Below are 23,101 nucleotides of genomic sequence, written 5' to 3' on the forward strand. Positions count from 1 at the left end.
GAATGACAGGATTAGATGAACCAAACGTATAACATAACTTATAACTTAATTTTAAAGTGGCAAAATAACCTCTAAATGTTGTTTTTACCTGAAATGTACCTATTTATACTACTTGTTTTTTTAACATCTGTGTGGATAGTTCCCCTGGAGCATCTTGGATGGTTGCAAAACTGAAGTCTAAGTCATTCGTTTGACTTACCTCGTTGGCTTAAGATCTCCAAGGTGCTAGGTTACCACTGGCATACAATCTATATTCAAACTGCATATATGTAAACAGGACCTATAATTCTTGCACATTTAAAGGTTTGCTGAATGAATATGAAGAACTGCTTCCAACCTGGGGTACTAGCAAGCATACAGGGATGCATAGTTGTATTGTTTCATTTCTTTGTGTTACCACCCTTGTCTGGAAGTATACAGTGGAAAATGCAGTTAAAGGATCATTGTAAATTGCCTTGAGAGGAAGCCGTGCTAACTTTTTTTGGTGCGCTATTTACTTTGAGAAAACAGATATTATGTGAGTAACAATGAAACACTAGTCCCTTCCAAAACAGGAAGTTGATCTGATAACTATCACGAGACTGTAATATTTTATTTTTATTTTCAAAGTCATGGATTGAAAATAAATAAATAAATAAGCATTACGGAACCGATGAGTGCTGACAATACCTTAAAAGCTTCGGTTGCAATTAACGGGCAATAGACGGAGCTATGGACGAAACGGAGAGGATCCTGTGAGGACTAGATTCTGAGATGCAGATAACCAGTGAGTAAATTAAACGGCCTCAGCCTTTTTATCCCGCCTGAGGTTTAACATTTTGTAGCTGTTTCAAGGGTGACAAGTCCATTCTCCACCTCTTTCTGAACATTGATGAGAGAGGTCCACCTTTTCTCCTTAGTCGCGGTGCGCTTTCGTGGAGTGAGGGGGAATTTACATTCATAGAAAGCTTGCCAATAGGGTGCTGCAAAGCCGAACGGATCGCAGTATGTGCCTCATGGGAAGGAACGGTGTCATTGTATTTGATCGCGTGTGCGTCCCACAGAGTACTTGGAAGCAGCCTATCCATGTCTTTAGTGCCACCAGTTCAGCTGTCCTTGCGCGATATTTGTCATATTTAATCATGTGTTTGAAAAATGCCAAGTTGTTTTGCGAATGTTTCACGGTTCAGGTAAGATAATTACGCTTTTATAAAATTGATTCTTACTGTCTTAACGTGTATTTAGCAACACAAGTGGAAAACTGTGTTTTTGTTGTTTTGTCGAGTAAAATTCGTGCAGTGAAAAGCAAGCAATACGTTAAACGTTTACTAACTTGGGACGAGAGACAAAATGCAAATTGCCACAAATCATATTATTTTGACACTACGAAAGTGAACATGACATAGGCTACGCGAAAGTGTTTTGGGGCAATTTATCTCTGCAATTATAATAGTGCATTTAGAAATCAAAACTAATAAATTAATTTAAAACTCTGATTCCCATAGTGATCAATCACATCACTTTTTATTATTATTTTTTAAATCAGAAAACAAAGGTATTATTCACATAGAAAGTCAGGGGGATTATTTTGAGCTCTCGGCATTACTAACTTGCAATCAGAGGCGGACAAAGTACTCAACTCCATTACTTGAGTGAAAGTACAGAGACTGCTTGTCAAATATTACTCCATTACAAGTAAAAGTTGTAAAGACAGATTTTTACTTAAGTAAAAGTACAGAATTTTTTTTAATGTATTTGTTTATTTGCTTTTCAGATGCTTCTTATATAAATCTTGTTCTTTTTTCCAGGTCATAATGCTGGTATGACTGTTTTTTTTTGATGATCTTATTTATTGGCTTGTTTACCTAGTTTTTTACAGTCATTGATTTATTTGTCTTGACAGAGAATGCAATCAAATGGCTATTTACAGCATGCACATCATAAAAATCGATCCCATTTACAAATAAAGACATGTAGAGCAAGAAGCAACAGAGTGACACTTAATCTGGAAGTCATAAAGTATTAAGGCCCATTCATACTTTTGCAACTGGTCAGTGTTCAAAAATGCAGGGAAATCACTTAATGTAGCCTTACAAGTGTGATTACTGATAAACTGTCTGAAAAAAAGAAAGTCACGTTTTAGAGAAGAAGAAATCACCTACTGACTTTCAAAGCTGCTGCATAGTAACGACTTTCTACTTCGAGGACCTTGATAGAAATGTAGTGGAGTGAAAAGTACAATATTTGTCTTTCAAATGTAGTGAAGTTAAAGTCATAAGTTCCCAGAAAAAATAATACTCAAGTAAAGTACAGATACTCAAAAAGTGTACTTAAGTACAATACTCAAGTAAATGTACTTAGTTACTGTCCGCCTCTGCTTGCAATCTATTTGTGTTGGACTTTCCCATGCATGACCTGGCATCTTTATTAAGCATGAGTTTTACATTACTGTACTGAGAGCTGACTCACTGTAAAATTGCTGCGTCATCGAAAGTTGACAATGGACTAGTAAATTCTGTTCTGAAAATGAGACAGTGACTTTGCAGAAAGTAAAAAAAACTCAAACGCAGATCATGGGATAATCACAAATGACTTCTCCAGAGATTTTTCCTGTAAGAAAAAAATAATGCTATGAGAATTATTGTAGATCAGATTTAATTGTAGTTTCCTGTTGAGCTTTGTTGTGTTAAAGCTTCAGTGAATTCCTATAGCCAAAATACACTTATTGCTGTTTTAATGATGTAGTGTATATGTTCACATTCAAATTATACATGCTGAAATGTATCAAATTTATACTTTCAGAGTCAAAGTCCTTGGTTTTATAGAAGGTTAGACTTGCCTCTGTGACAGTGCTCTCTCTTACAAGGCAAAAAATAGACACTAGTTGTTGGCATTTAATGTTGGCACTTTCTCTGTTACCTTTAACATTGGCTAAGATCCTAACTTCAAGCCCTTAAACTCATAGACACTCAATGTAGTTGGCTGTTCCCTCTGCTGGAGAGTAAGGCATGGGATATAGTCTCTCCCCCTCTTCCTATCATTTACTCATTCAGAGGGGTAAGGTCAAGTGTATGTGTTTGTGCAAGGTTATGTAGAGTTAGCACATGCTTCATTGAATGACTTTGAGGTTGATTCTCTTAAAATCAACATACTGCCTCAAGACTGTTTGAATCTGAGACCCTGCAAGTGAATAATTACGTTTATTGTCTTTTCATTGCCTAATGATCACAAATGACTTCTCCAGAGATTTTTCCTGTAAGAAAAAAATAATGCTATGAGAATTATTGTAGATCAGGTTTAATTGTAGTTTCCTGTTGAGCTTTGTTGTGTTAAAGCTTCAGTGAATTCCTATAGCCAAAATACACTTATTGCTGTTTTAATGATGTAGTGTATATGTTCACATTCAAATTATACATGCTGAAATGTATCAAATTTATACTTTCAGAGTCAAAGTCCTTGGTTTTATAGAAGGTTAGACTTGCCTCTGTGACAGTGCTCTCTCTTACAAGGCAAAAAATAGACACTAGTTGTTGGCATTTAATGTTGGCACTTTCTCTGTTACCTTTAACATTGGCTAAGATCCTAACTTCAAGCCCTTAAACTCATAGACACTCAATGTAGTTGGCTGTTCCCTCTGCTGGAGAGTAAGGCATGGGATATAGTCTCTCCCCCTCTTCCTATCATTTACTCATTCAGAGGGGTAAGGTCAAGTGTATGTGTTTGTGCAAGGTTATGTAGAGTTAGCACATGCTTCATTGAATGACTTTGAGGTTGATTCTCTTAAAATCAACATACTGCCTCAAGACTGTTTGAATCTGAGACCCTGCAAGTGAATAATTACGTTTATTGTCTTTTCATTGCCTAATTGTTGTAATTCAAGAAGTATGAAAACATAATCAACTTCAGTTCTTTTATCGTCTAAAAGTCTTTAGTATATAGATTAAGAAAATAAATAACATTTTAACTGAGCAAGAGTACATACAATTGATCAAAAGTGACAGTAACGACTTCTTACATTGTTGCAGAAATTTTCAATTTCACAAAAATTTATATTTGTGTTACACGAAATATCCTGGAAAAAATGTATCACAATCTATACAAAAATATTATTAGCACAGCTGTTTTTAAACTGTGATAATAATAAGAAACGCACTAAATCAGCGTTTTTACAATGATGTTTGAAGGATCATGTGACACTGAAGACTGGTGTAATGGCTACTGAAAATTAAACTATAAAATTAAACTGAATTTTTTTTGCTATAGTTTCAATCAAATAAATGCAGTCTTGGTGAGCATTAAAGACTTCTTTCAACAAAAAAAAAATCGAATTGATGCCCAAACTTTTGAACGGAAGTATAACTACAACAAATGTATCTATGGGTGAAGGTAACAGCATCCATGCATGGTGGTCTCTAAGTGACCTTGTAGTAGCTGGGTCACTGTAACTGAATGAGAGATGGAGGGCTGCCTAAAATAAATAGAGCTCTATGCTCATATTTTTAAGTGTAGGAGGCCACACTTAATTACATTTTGTGTCTTGGTCAAAAAAAATATAGGTCTAGTTCCTGGAAAAGCTGTTAGAGATGGTCTGATTACATGGTGGACGTGCATTCTGTAGCATTCAGACAGTTTTTGATTTTTCATTGGGTCATGGTGTCAACAGAACTTCTGTTGCCTTCGTGACAAGACACCACTCTTTGCCAAGAAGTAAAGGGATTTGTCAAGCTGAGGCCAAAAGAGGAATCACATCCTTTCTTATCTCAAAGTCTGAAGAAAATTCTGATCATTGATGTTCTACTCTAAATTTTGACCCAACCTGGAGTTCTTCATAACATGTGCTCAACATCAGAGCATCTCCAGAGGGTACATCTGCTTTGATAATAGTCCTATTTGCGTCATCATAGCCTGCTAAAGCTGAAAGACGGCATTCAAAATTTTCCAACAAGAAGTAAATGCTAGAATATCACATGACTAGTTACATAGGATGAATACTTATCACGCAGTACTTATCTGCCCTAAAGTACACCAGCAGTACAGATGTAGAACCTCCTGGCTTAGGAAGCAATAGGAAAAGATTAGAATTACCATTTGTTGCCACTGCAAATATGTATTTTTATTGTTTCCTTTTTGCTTGAACTCCGACGTTAGGTTTCACACAGTCTGACACGCATGTGATAGAGGATTAGATGGTGCAGACCAGACATACACAAACACTCTTTCTGTGTAATCTGTCTCTTTATTCCAGAAAGACAGAAGATTCAGCATTGTGTGGGTGTGTCTCCATTGTTTCGTGTGTTGTCTTTTTCTTAATGAATAGAAACTTTAAACCGCATAAACACATTTCATTACACCAAATACACAAAATAATGTTCTTTTTAGCAGCATCATATGACCCCTTTAAAATATGTTGTTGACCAGTCGCTTGTGTTTTTCCTCATTTGTAAGTTTTGAATAAAAGCCTTTTCTAAATCCATAGATGTAATGAAGTAAATGTCAGTAAACTGCAAACAATAAATTAGACTGTATTTTACACAGTTATGGATATATACACTAAGTGGCGTTATGTATTGTATTCAGTGAGTATATACACCTGTAGTTATTTAATAATGTCAAACTAATATTAAATCCATTACAACCCATGTTATTAAACATACAGCATAGTTAACCTTTAATCACACTAACTTAATATTTGTTAATTTATTACAATTCAAAGTAATTTTACTGGTTTTATTAATTCAACTTTAAATGTTTAATATTAAACTATTTTATGCATGATACTGTAAATTACGCTCACCTTTTAATTTGTATGATATTGTTAATATTTGTTTCTCTTATATTTGCTCTCCTGGTACAGTTTTGCTTTTTCTGCCTATTATATTAAGAGTCTTGAAGTCACTGCTGGTGTCCGTATAACAATGACTATGGCAGGAAGGGGATTTAGAGAGTGGGTTGTATTAAATCTGACAGCCTGTGGAAAGAAACTGTTCAGGATTCTGGTTGTTCTGGCTAGTGCTGCTAGTCTTTGTTAGATAGCAGAAGTGTAAAACTGGTGTTTAGTTTTTAATCTCATCCAAAGATTGAGTTGGTTTTAAACTGATCTTCATTTGTTCTGTGTCTGCCAGGACTCTTTGCCTTACTGCTGATGGTGCTGGAGTGGACCCATCCAGGCCTGTCCTCCCCATTACGCCCCATCTGCGACCTGCGCGTCCTAGACCATTTCATTAAGGAGGCATGGGATGCAGAAGCTGCTTTGGTGAGTGACATGCACATGATGGCTGAAGCTGTGATTTTATAAACACTTTTAATTGGAATACTAAGGCCTTCAGTTTCTTGAATTTCATCTATGCAATTGCAAACATCTTTGCAATGTCAGGTTAAAGATGACACGTGTTCTTCTCATGTGCTAGATAATGTCCTGTGTGAACAACCCCTGAAATAATTCTCACTGAACATCACATGACTCTGAACTGAATTCAGCAGTGACAATTGTCTTCTGCTTTATAGCTGATTTGAATTTGTTTCATAATCGATACTGTTATTGAAATTAATTGAATCAACACTGACCTGACTTGAGATGAATAATGACACTGCTGCTTCTGTAGAGCTGTTTATAGATGAATTAAGCTTGTTTCATAATTTAATGAAGCAATACTGAACTAAAGTGAGCTGAATAATTATACTATTGTCTTTTTAGAGCTACTTTACAGCTGAAATTGTATTTCATTTCATTGATTCACTGATATCATATTTCATTTTTGAAGAAGTTTGCAACATTAATACTGTTAGTTTCTTGTGTCATACTATGAAGCTGCTTTGAATCTCTATTGTGTATAGTGCTATATTAATAAATCTGACTTGAATTTTTCTGCAATCACAGAGAGCTTGTAAGGATGCTTGCAGCGTTGCAACAAACTTCACTGTTCCCCTGACCAGAGTAGATTATGATGTCTGGGAAGCGATGAATGTAAGTTTTCCTGCATATTCCTGTTGTAAAGTTTATAATATAATATAGACGGTACCCAAATTAATACCACATGTTTAACACATTTAGTATGAACATTCCTTTATGAATATATTCTTTGTGTCACTTCAGATAGAGGAGCGAGCTCAAGAGGTCCAGTCAGGCATACATGTGCTGAACGAGGCCATCAGCTCACTACAGGCATCTAATCAGACTGATGTGCTACAGTCCCACATAGATGCCAGTATTAGCAACATTGCCAGCATCAGACAAGTGCTGCGAAGTCTCAGCATACCGGTGAGTTACACAGGTCCCTTGGGGAACGTTTCAAATAATATTTCAACATACAAATTGCCGTTCAAAAGTTTGGGACCTGTGAGGTTTTTAAAAGTCTTTATAGAAGTATTTTATGCTCACCAGGGCTGCATTTATTTGATCAAAAATATAATAAAAAGTCATAATAATAAATGTTATTACAGTTTAATATAACAGTTTATTTTAATATGTTATTTATTCCTGTGATGGCAAAGCTGAATTTCTAGCAGTTATTTCTCCAGTCTTCAGTGTCACATGATCCTTCAGAATCATTCTCGTATGCTGATTTGCTGCTCAAGTAACATTTATCGATGTTGAAAACAGTGGAAACCGTGATTTTTCTTCTAGTTTCCTTGTTGAAAAAAAGTTACACACAACAACAATTACTTTGACAATTACTTGAAATAGATGTCTTTTGAAAAAAAATTAATGTGTCCTTGCTGAATAAAATTTAATTTCAAAACAACAAATTCTTACTGACCAAACTTTTTAACCGTAGTGTAAATTGTGAAATTATATTATTCATTAGCATAATGTTAAGAAAATACACTTAGAACTGAATTAATATGAATTTGGCAGACCCTTTTATCCAAAGCAATTGTACACTCAAGCTGTTCATTACATTCAGTATACTGTACATACTGTCACGTAATGTCCAAGGAATACAAATTAATAAATAACTCACTCAAGACAGTTGTGTATAACACAAACAATACCAGACAAAATCAAGAGTGAGACAGAGCAACATAAATACAAGGCAAATGAGGAAACTAATGAATAACACCTTTGATGATTAAATGAATTTCCATGACAACAAAAGAGTGGCAGGAAAACTGAATAAAAGGAAGACAGAAAACTAGAGAAAACAAACTAAAAGTCCATGAAGAATCTAAAAGAACATAATTGTGACAGTACACCCCCTCTGGCAAGGCGTGACCTCGCGTTGTAACAAATGAGAAGAGGGTTTTGGAGGGGGTTTTAGAGTTGGACGAGGATGTGGTGGAGGGCTGGTGATAGCCTGGAGAACAAAGGAGACTGGCCTGATGATGGGCAGAGCAGTGACCGGTGGCAGACGACGACGACAAGACCCCTGCGGCTAAGATGGAGAATGCCTACTGCCCAGGACCCAGAGAGATGCAGGTGTATCAGCCCCCAGCGGAGTGAGAGGGAGGAGCCATGGTGGAGGTAAGGCTGATGACAGCAGGGGGCCGACTGATGAAGAAGAGGCCAATGGAAGAGGAGCCCAGGGCGGAGACGGAGCCGAAGAGCCAGGGTGACTCCATGGGTCCGGAGGGCCAAGGCAGAGTCGACGGCTCCCGTGACTGAGGCGGAGGCAGGGATCTGGAAGACCACAGCGGAGCTGGAGCGACTGTGGACCCATGAGGATCTGTAGGGAAGGAGGAGCCCGACGGAGCCAGAGGGATGGAGGGACGAGGCGAAGCCAGAGGAATGGAATCCCATAACAAAGGAGGGTCGACGACTAACTAAGGTGAAGCCAGAAGGACGAGGGAACCCGGTGAAGCCAGTGAGATGATGGGCCATGGTGGAGATGAGGAAGCAAGGATCCAAGGTGGAGCTGATGGGTCGAAGGGCCGAGGTGGAGTCCAGGAGTCGAAGGCTGGAGTTGGAGACAGGGGATCCTCACGCCGAGGCAGAGCTGGAGAATGAAGCCCCGAGGCGAAACAAGGCTCCAGGATGGTGCTGACTGAGGGTGAGCTAAGGTGCTTACAGGAACCAGCGGAGACAGGGCAGCAGAACCGGCAGAAATATAGAGATGAGGTGATAGAGGAAGGCTGGAAGGGAACACAGGAGACTCCATACTCCACTAATACTCCCTCCGGCACGTGCAGTGTTGTAGGCTCACACACCTGGTCAGACTCTGGTTAATCAGTTCAGGCTTCAGGGCGATGACAGGCTCAGTCGCTTCTTCTCACGCTGGCTCTTCAGTCGCGGTGGGCTCTGGCAGATGCTCCATGCAGCGTGTTGATGGTTGGCTGGGCTGTGGGACTGGCGGTGCTCTGGATCAGGGAAAGATGCTCTCCAGACACCTAATGACGGGCTCCTTCCAGTCAAGTCCTGTTGTGTCTGGAAGGTCTACGGGATAATGGTAATTCATCCCAATCCAAAGCAGTCTGATATTCTGTCACAATGTCCAAGGAAGACGAAGATGAATATAAAGCAATACAAAGTTTAATAAATTACTCAGAAGATCAGCCACATGCAAGACAGTTGTGTATAATGCCGGGTTCAGGCTACACAAAATTTTTGTCGGTCACGATAGTCACTGTGTCAGATTATACGATTTTGACTACTAAAATCTTGTCGTGTCGTGGACATGAAACATGTCAGACTACACATTGCTTCCCGACCATTCATCGTTAAAGCCCGTCGTTAAAGACGGCATGCGTGATGTCATCGAGAAGGCGGAACTAGCGACTGACTTCTGAAAACAAGAATGTAAACATTGCTGAAGCGCTTCCACTATAGTTTGCCAGCATTTTTCTTTCTTTGTTCTGTCGTGGTAGTCCCTCGATGACACATCATACAGGCAGGAGTACTGTTGCCACAGCTCCACGAACCTTTCCTCCATCTCATAATTCCACCTAGCAGCACCATCATCTCTCTTGCGTTTTGCCATGTTTGAAACCCGTGTATGAAAGGGCTTCTGTGCTGCTATTGGTCAACGTCACCAATGTGACAGAACTCGTCGTGGACGACGGGAAAAAAATTAAACATGCTAGTCTTTCTGTCGTGGAATCGGTTGTCGTCCACTATGACACACTACACATGCAGAAACGATGGAATCTTGCGTCCCGACACCCATTGTCGTTTACGAATCCCCACGACACTCTACGTCAAGCAAATTGTGGCAAAAACGGGCTAAAATCGTGACAACTAAAGAGTGGCGGGAAAACTGAACAAGGAAGATAGGAACCTAGAGAAAAACTAAAAGTCCACGATGATGAAACTAAAAGAACATTTTGACACATACATTACATCAGCTAATCTGTTGTCTGGGAATCAAATCCCGTGACCTTGGCATTGCTAGCGTCATGTTCAACCACTCAAGCTACAGGAACAGGAAAATGGATGTTATGCTAATCAAGAGCAGTATGCTACAAACTTATGTCAACTTCAGGAAGACAACATGTTTGTCACTTTATGGTGATTGTGTAATTGTGTCGTAGTGCTAAAACAAACAGCGGCTATGAGACTACATTCTTTAAAAAATAGGGTCCAATATACAGTGCCAATATGAAGGAATTTTCTTTATTGAGTTTTCACAGGTGTTTTTGCCATATTTTGAAATGATGCATTGTATTGTATTATGTTTAAGGGTTAAAGGAATAGTTTACTCAAAAATGAAAATTTGCTGAAAATGTACTCACCCTCAGCCCATCCAAGATATCAATGACTTTGTTTCTTCATTGGAACAGATTTGGAAAAATGTAGCTTTGCATCACTTGCTCACCAATGGATCCTCTGCAGTGAATGTGTGTCATCAGAATGAGAGTTCAAACAAATGATCACAATAATCCACGAGTAATCATCAATTAACAATTTAATGAAAAAAAGTGGAAAGCAACAAATCCAGTGTTTTAAGCATAATCCATAATAAGGCTTCCTCCAGTGAAAATGTCCATCCTCTGTTGTCCTCTCACATCAAAATGCACCAACATATTTGTTTAGAACGTTTTGGACTGTTTTCACTTGTAAACTGTATTTGATCTGTGCATATTTCTCTCCTGATTCAAACGTGATGACTTTTTGACCCGAGAAAGCAATATTATAGATAGATGACTCGTATTTTAGCTGGAAGCAATGGTTTGAAGTTAAAAACTTAAATCTTAATAAAGAATTATGTATTTAAGTTTATTACAAAACATTCACACAAGACATTCATTGGTGGACTGGATTACTTGTGGATTATTGTGATGTTTTTATCAGCTTTTTGAATTCATTCTGACGGCACCCATTCACTGCAGAGGATCCATTGGTGAGCAAGTGATGGAATGCTAAATTTCTCCAAATCTGTTCTGATGAAGAAACAAACTCATTTACATCTTGGATGGTCTGAGGGTGAGTACATATTCAGCAAATTTTCATTTTTAAAATGAAAGGAAATGCCCTGAAACTTAATGGAAAATGTTCCAGCATAAAAGTACAAGTACTTTTTCTGTTTTTCTACAGATTTTTTTCTTACAGCCAATACAAATGTAAAAGCATGAATTATGTGCGTCTAAAACATAAAGCTGTTACAGACTATTAGTTGCACTGCATATTTACTCTTTAACTAATTTACCTGTCTCTCAGGAATATGTACCTCCAACCAGTGGTGGAGAAGACAAAGAGATGCAGAAAGTATTCTCAATCTCAGAGCTGTTTCAGGTCCACATCAACTTCCTGCGGGGAAAAGTACGTCTTCTGCTCGCCAATGCACCTGTCTGCCATCAAGGTGTCAGCTGATAGACAATTCTGGGCAAGGGCCAAACTAATTGGAGCTCCTCATATCAGGAGGCAGGATATGGCCTATTACAAAGGATATGTCGCCGAAGTTTGAATGTCTGGGAGTCATAGCACTTTGAAAGATTTACTCACAAAGGGAAAAGAAGACATCCTCTCAGAATGCTAAGCGCCTCCTATGGCTGTCTACTCTCTGTGTGTTGAGCATTTGCAAACTCATCTGCGTTACCTGGCTAAATCAACCAGATGCGAACATCTCCTCTTACCCAGTATGACTGATGGCACTTGCCCAGCTCAACTGGGAAGGTTTATCTGGGATTCTTTAAAATTGTTTTGTATTGCTTATGAAATTGTCATTATTTATATAGATGATATATTTCTTAGAGCTGGCATCACTGGCTTTTGCAGATTCTTTTCTGAAGCTGTTCAAGTGAAGACCTCTCTTCGGCCTCAAGCAGCTCCAAACTTTGAAATGTTGATAGAGAAAACTATTTATCAATATTAATTATGCACTGTAGGTTTTATATTCATTTCAGTGTTAAGTGTATGTGTGTGACTTTTGTGAATGCTGCAGGGAATGTTTCAAGCATCAGGGGAGGAAGGTTGTAATGCTGGATTCTTACGGGTCAGTTGGGGTGAACGGGAAGCAGGACTAGATTGCTGCTTGCGTCTGGGGAATTGGAAGCTTTCGTGAGACCTGATGAGGCTGTGTTAGCTCATGTCTGAATTACGCGGTCTTGTCCAGATAACGCCGCTGCCAGGAAAAATATTGATTAGTGTGTGTAATTACGAACATCCTGGCCTGCTTCCACTTCACGCACGATGCTGCATATTTGCCTATGGGTAATGATTGTAAGGTTGACATCTTGTTTCTCTTTTTCTGTGTAACTTGTTTGTGTTTTTCGTAAATAGACTGACAGATGTAAAAAAAACAGGCTCTGTCTAGATACAACAAAGTATGTTTGTAGATGTTTATTTCCTGTTATTTTGCCGTTGTGTGGTTCTTTCATCACATTGTCATTTGGTATTCAAATACAAAGTATTATTCTTAGCTAAAAAAAAATAGAACTGTAAAAACAAGGAGAGAGGAAGTTTTTCTTCTTGTCTTATGAAGCATCTCTGCTGAGAATGTCAATACACTGCTCACAATTCTGTAAATACATGCGATTCCAATGTGAATTTTCGAAGAATTAGATGTGAAAACAAGTACTTTTTTTAGATATGAGAGAGAGAACTAGGCATACATCATGCCTAAGGCTTAACCGGATTATAAAATAAGTACTGCATTTTTGTCACGTTTCCACTGAAGGAATTTAGTCACACCACTAAATATTTTTGAACACTCCTTTGTGTCATTCCTTTTCACCATACTTACCACCAATATTTCTGTTCTTTTAGTTTGGTCAAGAATGGCTGGACAAACATTTCGATCCAGTTTACTTATTGAAAGAAGATCTGATTTATTACTGATCAGCCATCAGACGTCAACCCTCTGACAAACCAGGCTCCTCTTTGAGTAATATTTAAGATTAGCTGTTCATCCCAACCTTGCTAACATGCCATCTCCATTTCCCACACGTTAGGTAATATATATTGCAATTATTATGACATTTGTGCCCCATGTTATAGCCACAGACTTGAGATCAGCGATATGCAGTTTAGCAGGTGAAAGCAGACCCTTGTCAAATCTGTCATTATTACCCAAGTAGTTAACAGAGGTATTATTTTTATTCTTAAATTATATTAATGTTAAATATATTTATAATCATATAATTTAATGTTTATTAAAGCATTTACTATTATTATTACTATGAAATAAAATAAATTATCCTTAAAATAGGCTATAACTATAAATACAGGAAGAGAAAAAAACACCAGGTAGGTCTAACAATGTCTTTTTACTTTCCATTTAACTGAGCTTTAAATCACAACTGCTGCATCATCTTTTGGTAATGAATTTACTATACACAATAAAACAATTACATAAACTGATTTAGGTTTCTGAAAGTGGAAAAACATTATATGGCACATTTCCTTTCTACTTCTTGTTTTTCAAATGAAAAACATTCAAGAACACCACAGCAATTAATTAATAAATGAGCAAAGCCAGTGCAAGACTTAAGAGTTTTAGCTTCAGGCTGAACCAGAACAGAAGTCATACAAAATAAAACAGGCATCGGCTTTAAAGGCACAATATGTAAGTTTCGCCGCTAGAGGGCGCGTATTCAAAATAAACAGAGGCAAAGTGCCGTGACTGGGTGTAGAATCATGGGAGTTGTGGTCTTCATCCCCACAGCCGAAGCAATCGGACAGGACTCGGGCAGAAATCATGTTCATGGATGAGCTAAAGAGTTATTAGCGTAGTAGAATGAAGCAGGGTGAGGCTGGAAGCCTTGAAGTGAAACGAGGCCGCTGAACGAGCGTGACACACGGCTCGAAAGCAGTGGAGCTGTTATTATGCCACAGTCGACCGCTTCCACTCCTTCCGGTCGTGCGTATGTGGGGTAAAGCAGCGCTGTTTTATCATACAAGATACATTTGAAAGTTCTGTTATAATGCTACTCTGTGCGGTCGTCACCTGTCTATTAAAACGCACAACATATTAAAGCGTCTTTGGTGTTTTCATATTTTCTACAAAACAAAACCGGAAACCGAGGGGTTCTGACGTCATTGGCAGGCGACACAATGACGCTATGGACACGGTCCGTGTCACTAGTTAAAATTGCTTATTTCTCTGGATTTAAGCATTCTTCGAAACATTTGGGATAACGCAAGTACACAAGTCAGCAAAATATATAACACCGTTCTAGTGGTTTTTGGATATTTTAATAAAACAATCTTACATATTGTGCCTTTAAACAACTCATACACACCACGAACTTTACATGAATGTTTATGAAGTCGCCATTTATTGTGTTAATACTGATACTGGCTCTATGGTTTGGGATAAAACACCTTGATGTGGATTGCGGAGTTATTCCGGGTGCGTGTCAGCGGCTCTCCCGCCTCGTCCGGATCCTCGGGCTCCAGATCATCTATGAGCTCTACGGTGGATGTGTTGGCCGCCAGCTGCAACGCACCCTGGCTGGACGTCTGAAGCTGCAGGGCGATGTTAATGGCCCGGTTGATGGCCAGTCCCAGACCGTGGATGCAGATTTCCCTATGAGCGTCCAGGAGTTTCTGACACCTCGCCAGCTGGGCCTTGAAGTCTGTTTTCATATTGACGTAGACGTCGTTCCGTCGTTTGGGCAGTTTGCGGGGCAGACGCTTGCGGAGGGTGTACTCCATCGGGTCCATCTCAAGGGTCGAGCCCTCCGGGGTGGGCAACACCATCGGATTGTGGGGTACAGATGCGGATACCGGGCTGCGTGGCTCGGCCATGTCAAATCACTGGAAAAGCACTGTACAAACAAAACAAGACATCCGTTAATGAACGTTTAATGATGATCTGGGTTTTTTTCAGCGAGGGAAAATGACACAGCAGACCTGTCCGCGCTCATAAATGTTCTAAATTGGCACTAAGGTTAGCAATTGAATACATTCATTATTTATGTTGGATTTTATACAATATTAATGATATTATGATCATATATCTAGGAGTACAAAATAGCTAAATTAATGGCGACTAATTCATGAGCGTTTTTGATTCACTTAAAAGAACCGGTTCATATTAGTGAATCGGTTCATGAATCGGACTATGTTATTGATTCACTAAAAAGAACCGACTCATATGAGTCATCGTTCGTGAAACGTTATATACTGGTCGCGCTGTATGCTCAAAGTCCCTTATTCTATTGTCTTTGGTATGGTTCACTCTATCGTTGCGGCGAAATAAGAAAAGAAGGAAAGGCTTAACTACTACTGCGTTCCGTTCAGGTAGCATTTTTCGTTGTCGAATTGTACTACCCACTGTTTTAATGGGAGGTAGCACAAATCGACAGACCACTGATATATTATGCATGGAAGTTGATGGAACCTGTTCTCGGTTGCTACGTCTATGTCATTACCGTCATTATCGACATGCTACATTAAGCATGAGTAGTACCTTGAAGTAGATGAGCTTGTTTTTCAGCTGCACTCTTAACTAGCTGGTAAATAAATGAATTCGCGTATTTGCAGGTTCGTCTTCTCTCCTCAAGTACCGGAAGACCTCTCACTTACACAGGAACTGATACTTAAGTTGCTCTGTTTGATTACATAATACATACTGCTCTTTTCTTCGATGAAACTTTTTTTTTTAATTTCGCATATTATATAATTATAAATTAAGTCAAATAAAATAAACTGTTTCTATGTGTCTAAGTTGCCAATTTGAAACTGAACATTGCTAAAATGTCGATTATTGCGCTTGGAGGGGCTTTTATTTTGAAGTTCAACCAGTTTAGAGGCGTAGTGTGTTTGGAGAGCACACTCACTGAACTTTATAAAATATCTGTCTTATTTGTCCGGTCTTTTAATTCACTGTTTATCTAGTTTCATTTAAGCCATGTCGGACACATGGAGCCACATCCAGGCGCACAAAAAGCAGCTGGATTCCCTGCGAGAGAGGCTGCAGAGGAGAAGAAAAGACACAAATCAACTGGGCATCGGTGTGTTGAGTAAATACATGCTGTGAGATCTGCAAAACTATTAACTGTACCTTAAATGGCATTTAAAATACTACCCAGATATGTAATGAGAGTCACCATTGCAAGCCATGTTGCTCATACAGTCAGCTTTATTTACTTGATATCTAATGCTGAATATTGAGACCACACAGGATACTGTCAGAAGTGTGGCATCATGATGCTGAAACTTTAAATGCATGCCAAAAGAAGAATGAATCCGGATTCAATCAGATTTTATTTTTGCAACAGTGAGTTTAGTGGGTCTGTGGTGCCAGCTACTATATTAGATCTTGTTTTTAACAGAGATTGGAGGTGTTGAGGGTGGATCCGTAAGGAGCGACAGCCCTGGACCGGCACTACAGAGTCCTCCGCAAGTGGAAGTTGAGCAGCCTCCAGACCCGGAACTAGAGAAGAGGCTGCTGGGATACCTGTCTGAACTGAGTCTTTCTCTGCCAATTGATTCCCTAGCCATCACCAACCAGTTAAACACAGTAAGACCTGTGTGCATGCTTGTGTACACAACCAGTCAAAAACCTGAACATGTACTCATTATTACTATTTCCTGCATTTTAGATAAAAAAAAAAAAAGTTTTTAAAACTGTGAAGTACATGGATAATGTGAATCATAAAAAAGCTTATTGTGATTACTCTAGAAACGCTCATATCTATGTTTTTGTCTTTCTGTTCTTCTCACCCTCCCTCATTTGCAACTTTGACTCAGTCTGAGTCTGCAGTTTCCCATGCCTGCATCCAAAGTCTCCTCCTCAAATTTTCTGCCCAAGAACTTATTGAAGTTCGGCAGCCATCCATCACTGCCTCCTCGTCCTCTTCCTCCTCCACCCTTGTCACTTCAGTCGACCACACCAAACTATGGCCTATGATTGGCAGCACAGCTCAGCCACAGAGAACTGCCATTAAAAGAAAAACAGATGAAATCATCCATCAAAAAAGAGCCCCAGGCTCCTCCCCTTTGCTTCAAGCACCATCTTCACCTCCAAAGAAATCCTCTGCCTCACTGGGTCCTGCCTCAAACTCGCAGCTTACTGGATCCTCTGGGGTTGGAGGGTGTGGACCTGAGAAAAAAGGGCGGAACAGTAAGGTGCAAGCATCTCATCTGGACATGGAAATTGAGAGTCTACTGAGCCAGCAGTCCACTAAGGAACAGCAAAGCAAAAAGGTATAATAACTAAGTAGCAAGTCAGCAAAGGCCTTGTGTATTTCTGTGAATGTGGAGTCTGATGAATGTATGTATGCTTGTGCCTCAGGTGAGCCAAGAGATCCTAGAGCTGTTGAACACCAGTTCGGCAAAGGAACAGTCGATTGTGGAGAAGTTTCGCTCACGAGGCAGAGCTCAAGTACAGGAGTTCTGTGATCATGGGACGAAAGAAGAGTGTGTGCAGTCGGGGGACACTCCTCAGCCCTGCACCAAGTTACACTTCAGGTCAGTTCACACTCACACACTTTAAACATTATTTTATTAAAATAGATAACAACCATATATAATGTATATAAGTTAAATAATAATAGTATATGAATTAACTATATAATTATACATTTAGAAATTGTAATACTAATCATTTTATTATTATTGATTAGAATAATATTATCTGAATATATTATGATCAAATAATTTAGCCATTTTTCACTTTTCATTTGTTGAATTATAATGTAACTTTCCAAGGCGAATCATCAACAAACACACAGACGAGAGCCTTGGTGACTGCTCCTTTCTGAATACTTGTTTCCACATGGACACTTGTAAATATGTTCACTATGAGATTGACAGCCCTCCTGAAGCAGAGGGTGACACATTGGGTCCCCAGGCAGGGGCCACTGAGCTTGGACTGCACTCCACTGTGGGAGACAGCAACGTTGGCAAGTTGTTTCCTTCACAGGTAAAATATCGTAAGAATTGACCTGTTCCACAGCTTCGATCAAGCTATAATATACAGTAGTTGACTTGAAGCTGAAATTCACCAAAACCACTATAATATAGGAATATAGAATTAGGCATGGTCTCTTGGGTAAGGTTGCACCAGTTCGTAAGTTCCTGCTCCTACTGGAATGTAAAGTACACACTAGAGGCTTAGTAAATACTAGTTAGCATGAAACTAACTCAGTACTTTATTCGTTTGCACCATTTGTTCTTAAGGCAGAATTGTGACCCTGGACCACAAAACCAGTCTTAAGTGTCAATTTTTTTAAATTGAGATTTATACACCATCTGAAAGCTGAATAAATAAGCTTTCCATTGATGTATGGTTTGTTAGGATAAGACAATATTTGGCCGAGATACAACTATCTGGAAAACCTGGAATCTGAGGGTGCAAAAAAATCAAAATATTGAGAAAATCGCCTTTAAAGTTATCCAAATTAAGTCCTCAGCAATGCATATTACTAATCAAAAATTAAGTTTTGATATATTTACGGTAAGAGATTTGCAAAATATATGCATGGAACATCTTTACTTAATATCCTAATGATTTTTGGCATAAAAGAAAAATTTATAATTTTGACCCATACAATGTATTTATGGCTATTGCTAGAAATATACCCCAGCGTCTTAAGACTGGTTTTGTGGTCCAGGGTCACAATTTAGCTAATAGGTTGTAAGCTCTGGAAAATAATGTATAGTCAGATAATATGACTTGTACCCTCAGTGATCTAATAGCAGCCTTCAAATACGTGAGCAGAAGTTGTGTTGCAATGCCATACATTTCTGTTTATCATTGATTTGAACTTATTTTGCCTCATGTAACTTACTATACAATACATTTCCATTGTAATAAGATACTACTTACTCAAGATTTATTTATTTCACTTGCACAACATGGACCCATGTCCACGAATGCACTCTGAGTTTGTGTTGAAGAGCCGCTAACAAAGTAATTAATTCACATAATGTTCTCTCTCTCTCAAATTCTAAACAAGTGTAAATGTCAACGTTAACCTCTATGTCTAAATGATTGAAGTCTGTCAGGTTAAACAAGAGCTTACTGAGGTAATTCCGTCAATATGCAATTTTTTTTTTCAACCGTTACACCTGGTTGTAAGCTTCCGTTAATATGCAGTGTATATGTAGAGTTACATTTGAACTAAGTTTATTGGTGCAACACAAATGTAGTAGTAATGCGTAAGTTGTAACTTAGTGCCCCTTTACATCAAAAATAGTTGTAACTTATGTACAGCTGGTGCAACTGGCCCTAGTATGTGTTTCTGACCTGTAATTGCAATCTTCTCTCATTCTCTCCTTTGCTGTTGCTGTTCTTGTATTTGTCTACATATTTGAAAACTAATTTTTATTATGATTTCAAAGGTAAAAACTGTGATTGGCATTTTTATTTTAGGACATAACAGATATATGCCCTCTGACTTTATTCCCATCTCAGTGGATTTGCTGTGACATCCGTTATCTGGATGTGTCCATCCTGGGGAAGTTTGCAGTGGTGATGGCCGACCCACCTTGGGACATTCACATGGAGCTTCCATATGGAACACTCACAGACGACGAGATGAGGAAACTCAACATTCCTATTCTGCAGGATGACGGTTTCCTCTTCCTCTGGGTGACAGGAAGGTAGGGGCTCTGGGGAATGACTGAACACAAAGCTTCTTGAGACCCTTTTATCTCAGTGTAACAAGATTTTGCATCACTTTTACCACACTGATAAATGTAAACTTAATACCAAATAAAATCATCCTGTAATAAAATTTGTGATTATAACACGGATGTTTTTGATATTCCAGAGTTACATTTTCCAAAAGCTTCTTTATTTTGCATGCCATTAGAAAAGTTATCTATGAATAAATGACATGAAAAATTGAAAGGAGGTTATGTAATGCTAACTTGGCAACAGTCCAAATGCAGGTCAACAATAGTTCATTTTCTGTCTTCACAGAGCTATGGAGCTGGGCAGAGAGTGTCTAAGCTTATGGGGGTAGGTGATTTTACATGTGGAAAATGTAAAGTGAGTGATCTCTTTAAATATAACTGAATCTGTAAACTAAATCTTTTTGTTTTCTGTCACTCGATTAGCTATGAGCGTGTAGATGAGATTATTTGGGTGAAGACTAACCAGCTTCAGAGAATCATTCGTACCGGAAGGACTGGACATTGGCTAAATCATGGCAAAGAACATTGCTTTGTATGTGTGAGAATATACTCTACCGTTTGAAATTTTGGGGTCAGAAATATATATTTTTTGGTGGTTTTTAAAAGTCTGTTTATTTTCACCAAGGCTGCATATATTTGATCAAAAAATACAGTCAAACAAAACTAATATAATGTAAAATATTATTACAATTTAAAATGACTGTTTTCTAAATTTAATGAATTTTAAAATGTATTTTATTCCTGAGATGGCAAAGCTGAATTTTCAGCAGCCATTAAAGGGTTAGTTCACCCAAATATGAAAACTAGGCTGCGTTTTACTCACCCCCGATGCATCCTAGGTGTATATGACTTTCTTCTTTCAGACAAATCCAGTCGGAGTTATATTAAAAAAATTATCTTTCAAGCTCTATCGTTGCACTCAGCGGGTGTTGCATTGCTTCTGTCCAAAAGACGTGAAATAAAAAGCACCATTCCATAAAAAAAAGTGTCTCACACAGCTCCGGGGGGTGAACAAAGGCCTCCTGTAGCGAATCGATGCGTTTTTGTAAGAATAATATCCATATTCAAAACGTAATAATCACTTGAATCTAGCTTGCGCTCACTGTTGTAAATCAGAAGCAGTTCCGGGGGAATGACGTATGAGGTCAGCTTTGTGCATGCGCCGCTCAGAAGTGACGCACGCGGAGAGATCGAAACAAAACAACGGTCACTAATTAGAAGTACAAAACGAGGATTTGTAAAGAAGAATGTCGTAGGATTTCGATATAAGCCAAGAGGAGACTTGTTTTACTTTGCTAACGTAAGGAAACTTTGCTTCTTTTGATCCTGTAAACAAACGTTGGTTTTCACGAGACTCACAGGCGCATGCCCAACGCTGAACTCATACGTCATCTGCCCCGGAGCTGCTTGCGTTTTTACAACAGTGAGCGCAAACTAGATTGGTAAAATGCAGCCTAATTTTCATTTTTGGGTGAACTAACCCTTTAATGCAGTCTTCAGTGTCACATGATCCATCATACTAATAGGCTGATTTGGTTCTTATCACAGTTGAAAACAGCTTCTTAATTTTTGTGAAAACTGTGGTGCATTTTTTTTTCAGGATTCTTTGATTAATAGAAGGTTCAAAAGAACAGGATTTATTTGTTTTTTAAGTGTTAAAGTTTTTGTCACTTTAGATTAATTTAATGGATCCTTGCTGAATAAAAGTATACATTTATTTAAAAAAAAAAAGTTACTGACCCCAGACTTTTGAATGTTAGTGTATAAGCAGAATTTTGTAACCATTTCGCAATGAAAGAATATTACATATATTCTCTTTTTCTCTCTCTCTCTCTCTCTCTGTTTGTTTGTTCAGGTGGGAGTAAAAGGAAACCCACAAGGTTTTAACAGAGGCCTTGATTGTGATGTAATAGTGGCAGAGGTCAGTCATAACCATTATAACTGATAAAGCAGTGATGAATTTAAAGGGGTCATATGATGCGATTTCATGTTTTCCTTTGTCTTTGAAGTGTTAAAAGCTGTTCGTGCATACAGAAGATCCGTAAAGTTGCAAAGATTAAAGTCTCAAACCCAAAGAGATATTCTTTATAAACGTGAACGCTCAGCCACGCCTACCTAAAACACCTTGTTCAAACACACCCCCACACCCCCACATCACAGTGTGGGAAGATTTGCATAACACTGCCCAGATGTTCACGCAAAGAAAGAAGGCGTAACTTTTATTCTTTTATTCGTATTGCTGCCGCCGCCGCCATGTCGTGGAGACGCTGTGTGTTTCGTTGCGAAAGCCAAACAACTTTTGTTTGGCCTTCCAAAAGAGGACACGACTAGAAATCAGTGGTTAAGTTGTATTTACAACACTGTTCCAGAACAGTTTAACCCAAATATTCAGATGTGTCCAGCGCATTTTACGGAGGAAAGTTTCCTGAACCTAGTAAAGAGCATAACATTTCCGTCACATGCTTGAGGTATTCGGCCAATCACAACACACTAGATAGCTGGCCAATCAGAGCACACCTCGCTTTTCAGACCGATGAGCTTTGTAAAAATCTACACGTTTCAGAAAGGCGGGGCATAGAGGAGCAACAATAATGTATGTTATGTGGAAAATAATGTGTTTTTTAAACCTTAAACCGCATGAACACATTACATTACAGCAAATACACAAAATAATGTTCTTTTTACCAACGTCATATGACCCCTTTTAAAGTCAGTGATGATCAGTGCACTAAAAGAACATCTGTCTACACAAAAGGTCCGCTCCACTAGTCATAAACCAGATGAAATCTATGGAATGATTGAGCGTTTGTCACCAGGTACACGAAAGATTGAATTGTTTGGGAGACCACACAATGTGCAGCCTAACTGGTGAGACTTTTTTGATTTCCAAATCACTTTACGTGACTAAGTACATTTTTGAAGTAATCAGATGTGCTGTTCTCTTTATTACTAACTTGCTTGTTTTCTCTGATCGCTCTCATTCGCACCCTGTTTTGTTTTCCAGGATAACTCTTGGTAATCAATTGGATGGTATTCATCTTTTAGACCCTGAAGTAGTTGCCCGTTTTAAGAAGCGCTACCCTGACGGAGTCATCTCTAAACTTAAAAACATGTGAGGACTGGGCTAGTGAGAGAATGTACAGCTATTGGTTGAACTCTGCC

The 23,101-nt window shown here is 38.6% G+C and overlaps 3 protein-coding genes across 5 annotated transcripts in view; 2 read left to right on the plus strand and 1 right to left on the minus strand.

The window, feature by feature from the left end:
• The first annotated feature begins 1,094 nt into the window (after positions 1–1,094).
• Positions 1,095–11,969, plus strand: LOC107595276 (erythropoietin). Its single transcript, XM_016285625.1, has 5 exons — positions 1,095–1,169; positions 6,102–6,232; positions 6,857–6,943; positions 7,073–7,237; positions 11,570–11,969. Exons 1-5 carry the CDS (start codon positions 1,154–1,156, stop codon positions 11,720–11,722), a joined length of 552 nt encoding a protein of 183 aa, XP_016141111.1. The 5' UTR covers positions 1,095–1,153; the 3' UTR covers positions 11,723–11,969.
• A 2,646-nt stretch (positions 11,970–14,615) lies between these two features.
• On the minus strand, positions 14,616–15,906 carry LOC107595279 (ribonuclease P protein subunit p20-like). Its single transcript, XM_016285629.1, has 2 exons — positions 15,765–15,906; positions 14,616–15,120 (listed from the first exon to the last, which is right to left on the minus strand). Exon 2 carries the CDS (start codon positions 15,098–15,100, stop codon positions 14,654–14,656), a length of 447 nt encoding a protein of 148 aa, XP_016141115.1. The 5' UTR covers positions 15,101–15,120; positions 15,765–15,906; the 3' UTR covers positions 14,616–14,653.
• LOC107595277 (N6-adenosine-methyltransferase subunit METTL3) overlaps positions 15,157–23,101 on the plus strand; it is a 10,157-nt gene continuing 2,212 nt past the window's right edge. The window contains exons 1-12 of one of the 3 annotated variants that reach the window (XM_016285628.1): positions 15,157–15,242; positions 16,193–16,308; positions 16,630–16,817; positions 17,048–17,503; positions 17,592–17,767; positions 18,008–18,221; positions 19,716–19,903; positions 20,226–20,264; positions 20,363–20,471; positions 21,795–21,860; positions 22,695–22,807; positions 22,944–23,088. In XM_016285628.1, the coding sequence (XP_016141114.1) occupies positions 16,206–16,308; positions 16,630–16,817; positions 17,048–17,503; positions 17,592–17,767; positions 18,008–18,221; positions 19,716–19,903; positions 20,226–20,264; positions 20,363–20,471; positions 21,795–21,860; positions 22,695–22,807; positions 22,944–23,055 (1,764 nt within the window). In that variant the 5' untranslated portion in view covers positions 15,157–15,242; positions 16,193–16,205 and the 3' untranslated portion in view covers positions 23,056–23,088. Of the gene's footprint in view, positions 15,243–15,444; positions 15,596–16,192; positions 16,309–16,629; positions 16,818–17,047; positions 17,504–17,591; positions 17,768–18,007; positions 18,222–19,715; positions 19,904–20,225; positions 20,265–20,362; positions 20,472–21,794; positions 21,861–22,694; positions 22,808–22,943; positions 23,089–23,101 lie in introns of those variants that run through there. The other 2 variants (XM_016285627.1, XM_016285626.1) reach the window with 2 other exon arrangements.

The sequence above is a fragment of the Sinocyclocheilus grahami genome, unplaced genomic scaffold (assembly GCF_001515645.1).
Source record: "Sinocyclocheilus grahami isolate Dianchi unplaced genomic scaffold, SAMN03320097.WGS_v1.1 scaffold200.1, whole genome shotgun sequence".
Lineage (NCBI taxonomy): Eukaryota > Metazoa > Chordata > Actinopteri > Cypriniformes > Cyprinidae > Sinocyclocheilus > Sinocyclocheilus grahami.